The sequence below is a fragment of the Neltuma alba genome, unplaced genomic scaffold (genome assembly GCF_004799145.2).
Source record: "Neltuma alba isolate B1F8T4 unplaced genomic scaffold, ASM479914v2 tig00003455_pilon, whole genome shotgun sequence".
NCBI lineage: Eukaryota > Viridiplantae > Streptophyta > Magnoliopsida > Fabales > Fabaceae > Neltuma > Neltuma alba.
This window is the reverse complement of record NW_021633291.1, coordinates 1-17,542: the sequence shown is the minus strand read 5'-3', so window position 1 is coordinate 17,542 and position 17,542 is coordinate 1. Positions and strand designations below refer to the sequence as shown.

The 17,542-nt window shown below is 37.6% G+C and overlaps 3 protein-coding genes across 3 annotated transcripts; all 3 read right to left on the bottom strand.

The window, feature by feature from the left end:
* Positions 1–3,511: 3,511 nt before the first annotated feature.
* On the bottom strand, positions 3,512–4,140 carry LOC114741664 (40S ribosomal protein S30). Its single transcript, XM_028929917.1, has 2 exons — positions 4,057–4,140; positions 3,512–3,967 (listed from the first exon to the last, which is right to left on the bottom strand). Exons 1-2 carry the CDS (start codon positions 4,058–4,060, stop codon positions 3,783–3,785), a joined length of 189 nt encoding a protein of 62 aa, XP_028785750.1. The 5' UTR covers positions 4,061–4,140; the 3' UTR covers positions 3,512–3,782.
* A 2,335-nt stretch (positions 4,141–6,475) lies between these two features.
* On the bottom strand, positions 6,476–11,543 carry LOC114741662 (histone acetyltransferase type B catalytic subunit-like). The gene is made up of 10 exons (XM_028929915.1): positions 11,384–11,543; positions 11,152–11,193; positions 10,256–10,365; positions 10,075–10,143; positions 8,964–9,002; positions 8,779–8,855; positions 8,548–8,647; positions 7,796–7,877; positions 7,529–7,689; positions 6,476–7,433 (listed from the first exon to the last, which is right to left on the bottom strand). Exons 1-10 carry the CDS (start codon positions 11,460–11,462, stop codon positions 6,786–6,788), a joined length of 1,407 nt encoding a protein of 468 aa, XP_028785748.1. The 5' UTR covers positions 11,463–11,543; the 3' UTR covers positions 6,476–6,785.
* A 1,009-nt stretch (positions 11,544–12,552) lies between these two features.
* Positions 12,553–16,943, bottom strand: LOC114741663 (deoxyhypusine synthase-like). The gene is given in 9 exon segments (XM_028929916.1): positions 12,553–13,337; positions 13,442–13,677; positions 13,757–13,862; positions 14,643–14,729; positions 15,052–15,270; positions 15,496–15,663; positions 15,796–15,924; positions 15,926–16,014; positions 16,854–16,943. Coding segments are annotated over 9 exon segments (1,110 nt in total). The 5' UTR covers positions 16,855–16,943; the 3' UTR covers positions 12,553–13,262.
* Positions 16,944–17,542: the final 599 nt, after the last annotated feature.

Below are 17,542 nucleotides of genomic sequence, written 5' to 3'. Positions count from 1 at the left end.
GGTTTTATGGCGATTAAGATCGATTTAGAAAAAGCTTATGATCGAGTCCGATGGGATTTTTGTCATGCAATGTATTGAGGAGCTTCAAATTCCTACAGAAATTAGTGAGGTCATTCGGGCTTGCATTAGTTCCTCGTCCATACAGATCCTTTGGGAAGGAAGTAAAGTAGAAAGCTTCTTGCCATCCCGTGGTTTGAGATAGAGAGACCCTTTATCCCTATATCTGTTTGTTATTTGCATGGAAAAACTCGCCCTTTTAATTCAAAAAGAGGTTATGGCTAAACGTTGGCGACCTATTTGTCTTGGTAAGAAAGGACCTCCTATATCCCATCTCTTTTTCGCTGACGATTTGTTATTGTTTGCAGAAGCTGGCATGGAGCAAGTGCTTATTTTAAAAAGCTGTCTAGATATATTCTGCAGAATGTCAGGACAAAAGATCAACACTTCCAAGACCAAGGTCTTCTTTTCTCGCAACATCAACCACACTCGAGTTAATTAGATGAGTGAGGCCTTAGGCTTTGCAAGCATTGCAAATTTGGGCAAATATCTTGGAGTACCTCTTCATCATGAGAAAGTAAACCCAGGCACTTATAATTATGTGATTGATAAAGTACGAGATAGATTGAGCAACTGGAACGCTTCTTGTATTTCGCTTGCTGGACGGGATACTCTTGTTAAATTCGTTATTTCAGCCATGCCGAATTATTCTATGCAAACAGCGAACATCCCAGTTACTACTTGTGATGCTATTGAGAGGAAGGCCCGAGAATTTTTGTGGGGCTCCACTGAGGAGAAAAGGAAGCTGCACTCTGTTTCTTGGGAAACAGTTTGTCACGAAAAAAGACTTGGAGGACTGGGGATGAGGCATATCAAGCAAAAAAATAAAGCTTTTATAATGAAACTTGGATGGGGTCTCGTGAATGATCGCTGTTCGCTTTGGGTTAAAGTTATTAGGGGAAAGTATGAGTGTGGCAACGGCCTTCTACCAAAAGTCAATTTGAAAAAACCAGGTTCTAATACTTGGAAGTTGGAACGGCATAAAACAGAACTGGAGCAAGGTAGAGGAAGGCATTCAACAGGTTCCAGATTGACACGGCAAGATTCAAGCTAGGTGGAAGTGGGAGAAAAGTGGTAAATTCACAGTCCGTTCTGCTTATCAATCTCTTAATACCATCCTGTCGAATGCCCTTGGCAGATGGAGGGATATTTGGAAACTTAAAATTCCCCAAAGATGCAAATTTTTTGCATGGATAATGTTACACGGAAGACTTACAACCAATGCCCAGAAGCAGAAAATGAACCTTCGCCCTATAGGCTTCTGTGATAGATGCAACTCGGATGTGGAAGATGGCTTACATGCCCTTAGAGACTGTCACGACATCAAACAAATGTGGAAATCCATAATTAAGCCCTCCTCCCAGAATCATTTCTTCTCAGCACAGTCTAAGGAATGGTTTGAGTTGAATATGAAACGTAATGCGTGTATTTCCCAAGGAGCGTCGAAGGAGTTATTTATCATTATATGTTGGCTAATTTGGTGTGATAGAAATAATAGAGTTCACAATAATTCTGGTCAGGAGTCATCCAGCCTTGTGGCTCGAGCCATAGCAATTCTGGGTAGCATGATAAGAGCCATTGCCAAAGTTAGAGGAGCGCATCTTAGTAACTCCTCTAAATCTGCTAATCTGGACAGTATTGCGATTTCTGGTTATGAAGCGTATGTCGAAGTGGATGGAGCTTTCTCTTTTATGAACCAAAGTGCTACTTGTGGAGGAGTCCTTAAAGATAGCAATGGGAAGATCATTGAAGGCTTTCAATTTAAATTACCAATGGGTGACGCTCTTTCTGCAGAGATATGGGGCTGTCTTTTAGGCCTGAAGAGAGCTTGGGACTGTGGCTTCAGAAATATCAGGCTAAGCAGTGATTCTCAAGAAGCCTTAGCGCTCTTTCAGACCGAACCTTCGGACCTCCAGGAAGACCTGAAGCTGATCTTAGAAGTCAGAGACATATTGCAGAGGGACTGGAAGGTGGTGACTCAGTTTCTTCCACGAGAGGAGAATCTTTTGGCAGATAGAATGGCGAAGCATGCTTTTGCTAACAGCGTGGGTTTGCAAATTGAGTCCGGAAGCCGTCATGCGTCTCGTTCAAGAAGACACAGGAGATTAGAGTGTTTTGTTTTACTTCGGTGTTTTGTTTTGTTTAAGTATTTTCCAGTATATAAAAAAAAAACAAAGAAACAAATTTCTGCCACTCAGACAGAAGAAAGAAATCCCGTAGTCTTTTTAACCTTTGAACATGTATTAATACACAAACATTCTCTCTCAAACTATCTAATTCCAAATAAGATGGGATTTAAAGTACGAGCATTCTTCGTTAGCAGAAAAAAAAATAATACTGATGGAATGGAGTCTGACGACTGCATGACTACATTAAAATTTGTAACCATTTTATATTCAATTAAAAAATTTAAGGATCAAATACCCACAAAGAAATGCCACGCAGAAGATCATCACTTGTTAAAGGACAACTATATGCAGTTTAAAACGCATTCCCAGGTGTGCTCTAAATTAAAAATCCAGGATTAAACAGAATACACTAATTTTTATTTTTGACCTGAAAGTGCTATCACTAGTTCCATATGATTTCAACTACTGAGGCTATTAATACAAGAAAATCTAGATTCAAGTGGATCAGGTCGGGTTGAAAATAAGCGTTAAAATAAGAGGGCGAAAAAATTTAATGGGCGAGCAGATCAGACCAGGCCTACCTTGGTCAAGCTGATCTAAATCCAGCTCAGCTTTAGCCACAGGTTTTTTTACCAAGAAAATGTACATCTTTCATAGCACTCTCAAAAGCTGAGTAAAGGTTCAGACCACATTCTACATTAGGACTGATTCTCCCTAGTCTAAACATTGCAAAGCAAAATATGACATGGCATTAGGGAGAAAGGAAAGAGGCTAGAAATTATATGAAGCTACCATCGCAAACAAGCACCCACCAAAATACGAATACCTTTCTCATCCTGATCGATTCCTTGTGGCCTAAAAGTTCACGGTTTCAAATACAGGTCATTGTGTTCAAGATTCACTGAAATTCTAATAAAGCAAAGGGTCTGTACAAACAAAGAAGGCCTACATCACCGGCTCAATGAAAGTGGGAGTTTCCTCTACGGTCCAGAATAGTGCAAATCTTTATCACAAGACTAATAAACTGACTCTGAATTGTCTATTGAAAACCAATTCTAAATTCTAAACACCATACCTCAGTTCTCACCTCTTGCCGCTAAGCATAATGGGTATCACATTGATATGCGCTTTGCCATTATGTCACTAATTTAGAAATTTACATAGTCCACTTTGGCTTTCAACAATCATGCATAGCATGTAGAATCAATCTTCCAGAGCGACAGAAACATGAAAAAACCCTTCGTGTCCAGTACACCACTGCACACACTTTATCTCCAGCACAGAATTCCATAATCCCGAAATGAAAACTCAATTATAAACTCAGATTAATGCCTAAATTTGGATTATATCAATTTTTTTAACGTTTCAACGACTATCACAAACCAGTTAAGAGTGTGAGGAAGTACAACAGGACAGAGAAAACTAAATAAAAATAGGCCAGATAAATGGAAACTAAAACCGATTTCAATAGAGCACGTCGAATATTTGATCCAAAACAAGAATGAAACGGGTTCACATGAGCAGGACGAAAAATTTAACTAGTAATATATAGTCCAACCCGACAAAATTTAGAAAAACCATCACTGAACTAATGGATCACTTTTCCGATGAGTTAGGTCCTCTCTTCTTGCCGAAACCGACGACGGCGGTTACGAAGCGGCGGTTGTATTGCATCCTCTTGTGGGCGCGGCCGCGGGGCTTCTTCTTCTTGTCTTGCTTCGCAACCTTAGGAGTTTGGCCTCTCACCTTACCGGCACGAGCCAGAGATCCATGCACCTTACCTGCAATCACAATCAAAACCGCCAATCGAATGACAAATCAACAACACCGAAACCTTGGCATTTCAAACTACATGCATCTTTGAGCTTACCCATAGCGCTGACGAGTTGCTCCCGACCTCACACCTGAAACAAGCAACGATGAAGAAGCCGCGAAACCCTGTATCTCCGGAAGAACGAGATCTAGGGTTTTTCTTCCATTTAAATAGAAGCTGCTGGGTTTTTGATTGATTTGGGCTCTGGAGTGCGGAGGATATTTTATCGACGACTAGCTGGGTTTTGAGGCCCAATAGGCTGCATCTTACTTTATTCGGCCACATAATAAAAGTTGGGAAAATAAATAAATACCGTTTTAATGGTGATAATTTGATTACATTTCACGTTTTAATTATTTAGATGGTTAATTATTTTTTAGGAAGATATCTGTATTTCTATATTCATGCATTCAATTTTTCACTATAATTATCACGTATTACATTATGCACAATTCATGATTTACACTAGCTACTAAAATAGGCTTGACAAGATTAACATGTGCTCAGCTTACGTTGAACTTTTTCAATAACCTAATGTAACCCCTGTAAAAGAAAGACTCAATTTAGAATTATAAATATGATAAAATGAATTATGAAGTGAGTAATACTATCTCCGCAGTCTTTAATATAAGAGCCAGTTGATTAATTTGAGTAGATTAAGAAAGTTTGTTAAGTTAGTTATTTGTAATAAATAGATGTTACCTTCCCTAAAATACCCTTACTAATCATGTGCATTAACTAAAATTATCATTTAATAGAACATTTAACATGTACAACTACTACAAGAACTATTTTTAAAAAATGGATAAATATGAGAAATAAAGTGGATTGAAGTCCTATATATTTAGGACCAAATTAAAGGTTAATTTAGCTCTTATATTAAGGACCGGAAGTAGTACTACTTTTTCCCTATATAACATTAATGTGATTTTTAATCTATCCCTAAAATCTATAGACCATCTAAGCTATTGCAAATTTGCAAAAACCATTTGCAATTTACTTATTGAGTCAATCTGAATGCAGGTAATTCTGTCCCAAAAAAAAAAATCTAAATGCAAGTAAGCATCAAATTCTCCCGAGGTGAGTGCTGTTGGAGGAGTCCTGGAGTTGAACGCCACCATGTTGATGGTTTAGTTTGGCACCAACGAACGGCATGTCGGGGAGTTCTTCGAGATGACAAGGGTGATTGATGAGCTTCCATGCAGATATTGGTCGCAGAAGCCGAATTGGTGGCCATCCATCAAAACATGATTTCAAGCTTGTACACGAACAGGCTGTGATCGGATTATAAATATATACCCACTCTTTTAGATGCTCCTTGATAAGATATCGTGAACTTGAGCATCCATTACGATCCCTTATTATAGAGACATGCTCTATGATCACAGGGCTGTGGAGCTAAACCTCACGTCCAATGATATTACCAGAAGCACTAATTACATCTAAGATGGTGTAGGCACCGTCTGTGGCGAGTGGCTACTTTAGGCATAATTTTGGCACATAATGAATCAGTTGTGTTGAGTCTACGTATGTTTATTAGGAGCCAACAAGTGTTAAAAGAGTTAATTCATAAGCCATGAGCTTATGAGTTCAAATCCCATTACTAATATAAGAATCTTATTAGTGGGCAATATATAAGTATTTCTATAAATGCTTTCTAAATTTGGAGGCATACATTAACCCTAATAAACCCTGAACTTACTTCACCTAAACTTTTCTTGATGAAAAAAAAAATACGTGTTTATTAGGAGTCTGTTCTACCTCTTCATTTTCTCAAGCTTTTGCTTGCCCTTTTTTCTTTTAAAAAAAGAAAGAAAGAAAGAAAGCATCATATCAAGATTGGTTGATTGTTTATTAAAGAGGTGTTTGGATAGAAACCAAATCATGGTTTCAGAAGTATTTTTAGGGTTTACGAAGTAAATATGTGAAGGAATTTGCCTCGTTTTGCAGAAAAGTGTTTCTAAGAAGCACTTTTAAAGGTTACCAAACACCTCCTAAATGCCTTTCAGCCAATAAAGGCAAATTATATTTGAGAAAATGTAGAATTTTTCCTCGAGATGCTAAATATAACATTTTGTCATCTTACAGTTTGGCATCATACGGCGAGTGTCAATACGCACTTCTATTTTTCTTCTTTTGTTTTTTTTTGTTTTCCTGAAATACAACTCCAAGCTTAGAGCTTGAGAAAAAGACTAGAAGACCCTAGGGAACAGAAGCTTAAGACATGCTGCTCATCTTCCAAATGCATTCCGAGGCAAACCATTCCGCATATTAACACGCACTTCCAAATTAAAGTCATTACCTCGGAGTTCATTCCTGGTCCAGTAATTTTACTTGAAACATTGTAATTATAGACTTCATAAAAATTAAATTATTGCATCTTAGGAACTCCATGCTTAGTAATAACTAAATTTACTAGAATATTTGATACTCCTCAACTCCTAAATGTAAGACCCATTTCATAATAAAATTTACATTACACTATAAAATGAGTTTTATATTTAAAACCAGAATACTATATCAGGCACTGAAACACCATGCACTAGTGTAATCAGTGTCATTAACGGATCACATTACAATACTAATATTAGGATCCCAAATGTCTAACATTAAAGGCATAATATTGTCTATTGCAAGCACCCATTCAATTCTGGTAACATGGTTAGATGCTCAATTTGTACCCGTTTCACGAAATTACACAAACAATACAAGAAACCGAAGCCCATTGAACCATGAAACTACCCCCTAACTAAGAAGAGTGTAAAGTAGCTGCATGATTAGGAAACCTAACACTTTACACGATGCAGAGTTACCTTCTCAGCAATCAACTTAATCTCATCCAACCTCTCCTGTACCAACTTCTGGAGTTGCTCTTCCTGATTTTTCTGATTGTCATCCATCTGCACAGTACTAGATTCGTTTGCTGCTGATCTGAACATGACAAAAGACATCTCCGGATCACATTCGCATGGTACTTCAATAAGTTGCTTCCCAGAAGTTCCAGAATCTTTCCCCAGGATATCATACTTGACTCGGCTTGAAATAATGCTCGAGAAGTCTCCCATGTGCTTCTCAGCAGGGTCAAGGCCCAGATAGATTAACACCTCCCAGCACTGGAGAAATTGCTTCTTGTTAATCTTCAGGCTTTTCCTAACATCCTCAATAGCATTTGGGGGTGGTAAGAGCCGAAGAGAGTGCACTTTCTTGGATAATTTTCCTTGCTTTAGAAATGAAACAGCGGAAGAAACAGTATGTTGGATTGGGTCAAAATGAAGCAGGCGAAGTGTGTCTACGCAAGTGCGAACATGCTGGAAGTGATCTAATGGCTCTTCTACAGTAAAGTCAAAAACATTTTCAGATATGGCAACATTATTTAGCACCTCCAGAAGAGACCGACCATAACCCTTGTGTTGGTAGGGAGGCAATACAAGTATCTGCCATCAGAAGGTCTTATCAGAAGACAGAACAATTTGAGAGCACTCTTGACAGAGGCTGTCGTGTAACTGATAGTAAAAAGGATACATCAAACCTGACTTAGACGCAATCGAGAACCATCAGGATAGTGAAAAAATCGATAAACAGCAGTAAAACCAATAAGTCTGCATTGGGTCTCTCCTTGCTGATCACTTTTCTTCTGAATCAGGAGATAGAGTTCCCATCTTGGATCAGTGACGTCAATAGGACTACTCCCTGTGTGAGGAATATTAAAAAGGATTCTAGGCTACAATAACAATAAAACGTAGCATAAATTTTTGCAAAAAGCAAAGCTCTGAACACCAAAATAGGTAATCATTACCATCAACAAGAAGGAGAACAAGGGGTATTAGGCGACTGTAAAGGTGCCCAGTAGCCATGCTGCCTGCAACCATACGGACAACCTGGCTCAAAAAGATCCAAAAGAAAATTTCAGAATATATCCTTGTACATAGATGTGTATATATAAGATATTTAATGGCAATGAGGCTGAAAGAAACATTGAAAGCATGATTGATTCGGAATTTTAAGGTACAAATTTAGAAAATAGTTATTATCTCATGGGCCCAAGCTAGGCATGCCAAAAGAATTAAGTGTGGCATTTGGTCCCATAAATTTTGCATGATAAGCAGGGTTTTCAGAAGCATAGCAATATCAAGGGATAGCAACAATATCAAAACACAAACATATATGCAGAGGACAGCCAGTTAATGACATATCATAAAAAGAAAACACAAAAAACGCAAATAGAAGGAGGGGAAATGGATAATTTGCCATTACACCCGAAAGACTGCTCCATGTGTAGAAACACTAATGGTCACAAATAAGTAGTTAGTTTAATTGAAACACAACAGAATGCACAGTGAACTGGTTAACTCTCGGCCTAAGTTACAACTTAGAAGCACTATAAAAGTTATATTGTTCCCACTAATTCAATCACAAGATAGCTCAGAAAATACTGGTATTGGGATCCTGATGTAGATTTTTCATAACAGAAGTTACAGCGTAGCATGTAAGCAATTGAACATCTTCCAATTATCATACAATGCACTAAGCCAAAACATAAATTACCACCTCGGAATCCAAAGCAGCTGCTTCAGCATGACAATTAGAATGAGTAACATGGCCATTTAAAGCTTTGTTCTTTAAAACCTCTGCATTTGAGATGGTTGTCCTGCAAAACATCCAGGGAATGTGCAACTTAGGAAAACAAAAACCAATTAATTATTAAATAATAGATCAGAAAACTTAAAAAAAGAAGTAGCAAAAAATTGAAAAGTGGAAAACTGAGAAAATATAAAACACCTAATAAAATCTTTATCTGCTGAAAATGTTTGCAGAAATTCATCTTTGCTCTCAACAAGAGTCTCAGCAAAAATTCTCTGTCAAATAAAAACATTATCAATTATTTCCAAAAAAAAAAAAAATACTAATCTGAGTAGACGTATAAGGTATAAAATCAATGATGCCAAATGGAAGTTGAAGCATACCTGAAGAGCAGATTTCAGATCTGTGATTCCTTTTCCTCTCTTTAACAAATAAAACAGCACATTCAACAGAAGATGTCAAAGACATTAAACAAGAGGAGAAAAACAAAATTCTAGTAAGGTAAAACAAACCAAATAACAAATTTGAAAAGAATGTGCAAAAGCAGCAAGAAAAAAGAGAAAAAAGAGCAGGTCAAATTGAAAAGAATCTTTGGCATTTGGTGTGTCTATGCATTAATATTTCTAAAAGTATTGTTCACATAGTTTATTGTAAGAATCTTGCTGATAATCAACTTAGTATTCCTCTTTCATAATTTGATGCTTTTATAACAGAAAAGATTTCATATCAAAAAAATAATATAGAAGGATTAAACTTACATACATGAACAAATCACTAAAATATACAATACCGTTATATTTATGTCCTTGAATTCATGGAGAAAATAGCTTCACAAGATTCACAGTACAGCTTCTCCAAATTGTAGATTGCACTATTACATCAACCTATAAATCTCTATGATGACTCAATTCGGAATTCCATGAATTATAGAATACTAACACAATGATTTAAGTCTCTTAGCATGCGTGACATAAGTCTTTTTCAAGGGATTCAATTGACAGGCTACTTACGTAGTGTTTGGTTCAAAGGAGGGAGGGGAGGGGAAAGGAAGAAAAGTACCTTAATGACCACTTGTTTGGTTGGGGAAGGGAGGGAGCTAATTATATAAGGACAAATATGCCCTTACATTAATTGTAACAGATAATATTAGCTAATTATATAAGGACAAAAATATTATATTTGTAGAATCAGATTTTCAAACTTTTAGAAAAAAAATAAAATAAAATCTGGGAAGAGAAACTTAAGACTACTAAACAACTAAAAAACCACTTCTCTGTCATGTTGCTGAACAACCTAGTTGGCAAGAGAAACATGGAAGAGAGAGCCTAGAAGTAAGAGAAGAGGGAGAACCACTAATTTTAGGTATGGACAGTTACAGAACATTAAAAAAAAAAGAATTGTGGGTACATTAGTAAACATTGGACAAAATTTTCTCTCCCCTTCAAACCCCCCCAATTTTGGAGGGAGGAGGAGGAGGAAAGAGTCAGCACTTACATCAGATGAACTCTGGAACTTAATATCAGCATAGGCATGAAAGGACACGCTGCTAACCCAGATAGTGATCTGTAAGAACAAAACAGACAGAACTTTAAAAAAAAGAAGAGAGAGACACTGTAGACTATTCAATTTTGATCATGTGCAAATGTATCTCTGGCTTGTTTATAACAATCATTACCTTCAAATCTTCGTAACCATAGATTTTCCCATCATCATCAAAAAAACTATTCAAGTCCACAGGGTCAATGACAAAGTTCTCTGGAGTGCTAAATTCCTCTTTGCTCGAAACTATACAACAATGCCAGGTCCCACAAGAATATGCAAGTTACATCAAAGAATTACCATGACATGTCAACAAGAATGATACAAGGGAGGAAGTTAAACATGGCAATCAAAGGAAAAGAATGCCACATGAGTGAACAGATTAGCTAGATCAAATCATTAGTAAACCAAGAATGGTAAAGCTTAGTGACAGGAAAAGTAGCAGAAAATAACATCCAGTAAGTGAAAGGAAGACAACAAACAAAAATATGGCCTACAAGCCTCACAAGCAACTCAAACAGAGGAGTATGCAAGACCCAGAAATAACACTATACTCATGGGCTGGGCATAAGCCAGAAATCAGCTTCTCAAATATTTAACTGATTTCTTTGTTTTTTTTCCAGTACGACTTCGTGAATGATATGAAACAGGTCATGTCAAAACATGTCGGTTTCAAATACTAGATAGTTCGAACTTTTTCCAAAGAGACACTATCCTTCAACTCTCCTGAACAATATGAGCAAAGAATGTAGCTCATGCAAAACGCTCTTACGTCGTCCTGCCATCCTAGTCACTTATAATACTGAAAAATCTATTCTCAGCACTGCAAGAAGGAATACAATTGGAAATAAATTAAAACAACATGTATAGCCCACGGGAAAGAGATTGCGAACGACCACTAATAGCATCAAATATCTAATGTATAATAATCTAATAAAAATAGAGTCAATGAGAGACATAGTCAGAAGCTGCCCAGCAGCATGATAAGGGATAAGAATCATGAATAGTCGTTAATAGGAAGAATTTCCACACCTAGAAAGATTTTTATGCACTCCTTGGCTTCAACTCCAGCATCTGCACAATGCGAATTGAAAATTTTGTTGTGAGCTTGAAATTTGATCATGCAAGCGCAAAAAACATGATAATAAAATCCACATAAAGAGCAAGAGTAAAATGTCGAGCGAGAGTAACAAGACCAAAAAATGAGGAAGAAGAAAATAAAAGAAATTAAAAGAAACAAGGACTCAGTACCAAGTACACTTACCAACAGCGGAGAAGCCAACTCGCCGCTTCTTCTTCGTTTCATTGCTGGGATCCGAAGTCGATAGCTTCTTCTGCCCCATTCGCTATGACCCAGCTGAGGAGTTAGGGTTGACAGAGCGGGAAATGAGGCCCAGGCGGGAAATTGCAGTATAGTGCTGGTGTATGAAATGGTAAAAGGAAGCTAGGGCAGCATGTTACGGCATTTTCGATGCCCTAATCGAACGATGTCGTTTCTTTGAGCAAGCAGACTAGAGCAGTGTTGTTCCCTGCCCCACCCCCCTTTTTTTTTTTTTTTACCGGAACCCCGCCCTACCCTGTTTTAATCTTCGGCAACTAATTCTCAATAATACAAAAAAAGGTGGTTAAAATTGTCACGGAAAAAAGTAGTTAAAATTAGTTGGATTAATAAATATAACAAAAATTCAAATTTATTTCCAAAATATTTTCATTTAATGATCAGCTGATGGCTTTAAATAGTTAATTTTATTAATAAACACTCTTTTTACTAAGAGTAGAAAAGAAAAATTTTAATAAATACGCAAGACAAAAGATTTTATGTTTTACAGGATCAAGAAAATTCTGAAAAAATTCTCCTAGAAAGGAACCAGCGGAGCGAAAAAATATGGTCTTTTTCTTCCTTTTTATTTAGCAATACAAAAGTGGCTGCGTGGACACTATTTTATTATTTAAATATTTACATTTTCACTTACGGAATTTTTCACCTTACATTTTCACTTGCGTAGTTACGTAATGAAGTTGCAAACTTCCAATGCAAATAACGCATCATTACAGTGCCAAACCGGAAAAACAACAAACTCTCCCTAAATTTAACCCGCTGAAATCCTAAACACGGTCACTGCAGCACTAAGCCTCAAGCCTTAAAAAAATCATTATATTCTCTCGGTGTTATATAATGTTTTATATATGCAAATGATATTTAAATAGCACTTACGGTCCTAAATATAAAATTCACTTGGAGATCTTATATTTGGAACCTAGGTGGTATTTTACACGAATTGTTTGGCAGTCTCTACATCCAAAACAAAGGCGTTGGAACTTCCCCTCAACCTCAATTGCAATTAGATTCGCTCTTATTTTGCTCCCTCTTTTTGCATATCCTGGTCGCATAATACCTGTCAATAAACTAATGATAAATTCGGAGAGATCTTGATGATAAAATCTCTGACTTTATATAGAAGCCATTTAATAAGAGTACCAACAATATTTCCTATTGTCGCACCCGATTTAGTTTACATGGTCTTCTCTCTATCTGCTTTCAAGTGGTTAAGGGTTGTCCCACTGGCCAACAAATCGATCAAGATCGCCCTATATCCCTCTCTCTTGGCACATCAAGAAATTTAACTCAGCAAACAAAACTCCAGAGGCTGTTGACAGCAACTGCTAGAGCTTGAAAAACTAAAAAAGACAAACTAGGAAACAATTGGGAAGAACCAAAACATAGGGATAAACAAGATCCAGCTAGCAACGTTTCAAACTTTCCTCTGCAGGTGACAAAGCCAACTTTGAACCACTGCTCCCAGAGAATGAGCCAATCCTCAATAAGGGCAAAGGTTAATGTCCTATTAATGTGTTTCTTTAGAGAGAGAGAGAGAGAGAGAGAGGAGACTTGCATAAAAATAAATAAATAAGAAGCTATCTGATCTCAGCGGGTAAGAGGTCAAAACCCCATCTCCAGTGATTTCTCTGTACGGCAACATCAACTGACGATAGGGAATAGAGGTTCATATCAGAGAAGAAAATCAGATCAGGCTTCCCCCTTGTTGACTAAGTGTGTGCGTGATATTTTATATTTTGAACAAGCAAGAAAGATGTGTGTTGAGGCATGAGGGGATAAGGACATGTTCAGATCTGGATGTACTTCAGCGAGGTTTCCCTCTTGTGGCAAATGTTTCAGCAACGATAAGAGGGAATGCAATAGTTGCATCACAATGTACCTGTTTAATGAAATAAAAGCAGTTTTTTAAAACTGAAGAACTTAATGGCAGAAGTCTGGTGGAATTTGGGAACAAGCAGTCATAAGGATATACAGAACATGCACCTTGACTGTCTTGGCAGATCCCCGGATTTTTCCCCATGAAACAGCCTCATCTGGTCTGGCCCCGGAGTCACTCCCATCGAATTCCTGCGCAGTATTTATGAAAACTGCATAATCTGCACCATTGCGCATCATATTGGCATTGCAAATGTGATGCTTGGGAAGCCCCCCTCCAAGAATAATCATGCCTGTCTTCCTTGGACTTGCATGCACAGCTTCACCATTCATGGCCCTAATATCTGTCCAATTGTTAATTATATTATGGTACTACCATACCATAGGCAACCATTCATGCAGTTGAAATAATGAAAATCATACCTTGCACAACGTCCACAATCAGGCCAGGGCTTCGAAAGGAATGGAAGTACAGCATGTCCCCCAATGAGCCATCTGTTAAGCCTGGACAGAAAACTGGAATATTGTTCTGCAAAACATCCATCAAAAGTTAAAGATATTAAGGGTTATATTCTAGAACAATGTTTAATGAAGCAGAAAAATAGCAGAGTAACCAGGTTTCAATCTGTGAATACACAACGCACAGAATACTGACAGTAAAAGGTATGATGTAATTTTATCACAAGGCTCGGTATATTCTTAGGTCATTGAGGCATGGTTGCAACATTAAGTTCCATGTAAAACTAATTTGATGCAAATGAGATGACACAAGACAAAACAAGGACAAATTAGCTTCAAGTGTTAAACATTGTGAGCCCTAAAGCAGAATATCACCTAATAACAAGCCCCGTATGGCCTAAGTGAGGTAATTAGGTGCTAATGGCATCCGAAAAATGTTTCATGGCAAGCTGCACTGAACTAAATGGCATATCTTCATCTGTATGACCGCACATCTATGAACGTGCACGGACCTGTGTATAAATGCAAGAAGCAAAGTGCACCTCTAGTTACATTTTTCAATTTCACCTCGTAGTTCTATCTCTTTTCCATAGCACATTTTCCAAGCAATGAAAAATATATTTCAATTTACAGGAATTTATATTTGAATCCAAGCGATTCAAGGTTTATATTGTGGCAGACAAATAATTATACCCTGTCTTTTGCGTCCTCCATTGCAAGTCATCTAAAGGCTAAATGCAATGTAAATGAGGAAAATAAGATGTGTAATAGAAAAATAAAATACTTAAATCAGAAAAAGATTGAGCAACAGCATTAATTATAGAAGATCTAAGCATGATCTCAAGCTTACCACATATGCCCAGTAAAGATAGGAGCTCTCATTGTTTATTTCTTTTCCCAAGCGAGCAATCAACTTCGATGGTGTCCATGTTACATGCTGAAAACACATAAGGACAAGGTAAATAAGACAGAAAAATGAAATATATACACACACAAACAAGTAAGAACAGGCGCAAATCTTTCCAAAAAAGGACACAAATAATGAACAAATCATGATTTCAAAAGTACAAACCACGCATGCCCTAGTTCTAATAATAATAGAAAGAGAAAAATTAACTGACAAAAGGAAGTAGAAAGTCACAGTAGAAACATTTCTGTGGATGAGCGAACATGTTAGGAAGAATGTAGCTTTAGATCCAGAAAAAATCTGTACTATTTGAATCCATAATGCATTGAAACACAGGCATGAAAAGGAATACCTCCTCATTTTGTTCCCTCAACATTTGATCAAAAATTGGAATGATCCAATCCTCAAATTTGCAATAGTTGTCATTAGGGACCAACAAGTTACCAATACGGTTTAATCCTTTAGAGCGAAGATAGGCTCCTGGTAGAGAAAAATCTCCTTTATAAGTTGGTGCAAGGCACTTTATAAGATCTTCCTCTATGCCACCTGTTGTTGTAACAATTACATCAACCTGCAGAATAGATGTATCATAATATCTAAAAGGTTCATGTCCAAAAAATCTTAATCCATTCCAAGCTTTCTAGATAGATCATAGTATGAGTTGAGTATCTAAACCTACAAGATATGAAAAAGTAAGACAGGTCAACACGCCACCTCAAAACCAATTTTGCAATACAAAATCCAAACTGGGGGAACTAAATTCCCTGCTACATGCAGAGACACCAAAGAAACTCACCATCTGATGCTGAACAAGGTACCGAACTGTATCTCTGACACCAGACGAGATAAGGTTAGAAGTAAAGCCCAGAAAAACTTTACATCTAACAGATTTTCTGTAGGACAAGTCCTTTTCCTCCTCATTGCAATCCTCCGTTATGGCCTCATCAGCCAGACTCCAATCTAGCTTCACTCCAATTAATTTACCAAGGACACAAATGAAAAATTTGTAAGAATTAAAGGGAAGTCTCAAGAGAACAAAATAAATAAAGAGGTAGGAGTAAAACAGGCAAGGTGGTATCCACGGAGCAAAACGAACCATCTGATTAATGACTTGTATAGCATCTCCAAGGTTGGAAGCCTGAAACCCAGTGGTGACAAAGGACTTAAGAAGCTGTGGATAATTCACACCTTGATTAAAGTCGTAGCCCTCGATTTTGACGGATTTTTCCTTCCAGGCTTTCTGATTCTTTGAATACAGTGGAGTGAACCGATGCGAAAACATCATCTTTACTTGCCTCTCCCATCCTATGCTCCACTGAAGTGAAACAGTCTGTAATCGGTATATACGAATAGCCTTGGAAACTTGATCAAATAGATAGCGCCTAAATAGTACGCAATGCAACCAAACGCGCTGTTTTTTAAGATTTGGCATATATTCCCCACTTTCTTTTCCGGAAGCATGCTTAGAATTAAACCATATTCACAATATTATTGAACTAACATTAATGTTCTATTAAAAAATATTAAAATAAAAGGCACAATCAAGAACCCGTGAAAGACAATAATCAAGCAAACATTTATTCAAGAATTATACATATCGTGGCCAAGAAAAACAATACCACTCCGGTCCTGTTTACAAGTCCTTATAACTTATTCTCACATTGCCCATGTTAAATTTTTTTTTTCCCTACTGCCCGTTTACAGTTAGATGGGTTCAGGCTAGCTCGTAGCCTAGTAGGAGCCCGTTTAATCCCCATTAAACGGGCCGGGCTAAACCGTCCGTGTTTAAATGGGGTTCCCCCCCCCCCCCCTTCTTTTTAATGAAACAGCTGCAACCTGCAAAACTGCACCCCGGAACACAGACTCTTTTGTAACAGAGACGCATCAAATCAGAGAGTGAAATTTAAACATTTCAATTCACAATTTAAACTTCAAACACGTCAACTTCATCCGTTCAATTTCATCGAGGAGAATGAATTTAAACACTTAAATACGAATCAATCCCAATACTTTATCTGCTCATGTTCATCGAAGAAACAGAAACCCATTCACTAATTAAAAAGAAAGAAAGAAAGAAATCCAAACTCCAAACATCAAGGAAACAGAAAATGAACATAACATTTGAATCTAAAATTAGAAACAACACAAACTCACTCACGAAGCAGAAGGAAGGCAGTGGATGGTTGCGACTGCGAGTCTGCGATTTGCGAGACTCAGAGAGCAGAGAGGAGCGGGGCAATATGTGTGTGTGTTTCTGCCGGGCGTCGGCAAGACTAAGAGAGCAGGAAGGGGCGACAGTCGACGACTGAGAGAGTAGTATGTATGTGTATTTCCTCGGCGTCGGCGAGACTGAGAGAGCAGAGGGGAGAGGGGCAGAGCAAGGAGGGAAGGCGAAGGCCGCAGAGGGAACTGAAAGAAGAGAACGGTCGGGAGGCTAGGGCAAGGGAGTCCGGGAAGGTAAGGAAAACGCTCAGAAATTCAGAAATTTTTACAAAATTTGTTAGGAAAAATGGCAAATAAATACCCTTAAATATATAAAATTATGATTTGGGTTCTTGAATTTAAGTAATTTCTATCAAGGACCTGGTTTCAAATAAAAATTATAAAATGAAGGTTAAAAGACATAAATGCCTTTCTGCTTCCAATATCCTCTTCCTATATCCATTTCTCAATCTCTCTCATCATCTCCAGCTTCATTTGCTCCGTCCTCCCAAGCTCATCTCTTAAAACCTTAATAGCACTCATCATCTCTTCCACTACTGATCCCTCTCTCTCTCTACCCCCCCAATCTTTCCCAATCTGGTTCTATGTTTCAAAATTTTTCTTTATCATCATGGGCAAGA

What these genes read in the sequence shown, in the direction of transcription:
- LOC114741662 (XM_028929915.1), bottom strand. Translation starts at nt 11,462, where the DNA reads ATGGGGCAGAAGAAGCTATCGACTTCGGATCCCAGCAATGAAACGAAG. An exon ending in AGTTCCAGAGTTCATCTGAT is followed by an intron (nt 9,003 to 10,074) that starts GTAAGTGCTGAC and finishes TATTTGTTAAAG; the next exon opens with AGAGGAAAAGGAATCACAGA. An exon ending in ATCTGAAATCTGCTCTTCAG is followed by an intron (nt 8,856 to 8,963) that starts GTATGCTTCAAC and finishes TTTATTTGACAG; the next exon opens with AGAATTTTTGCTGAGACTCT.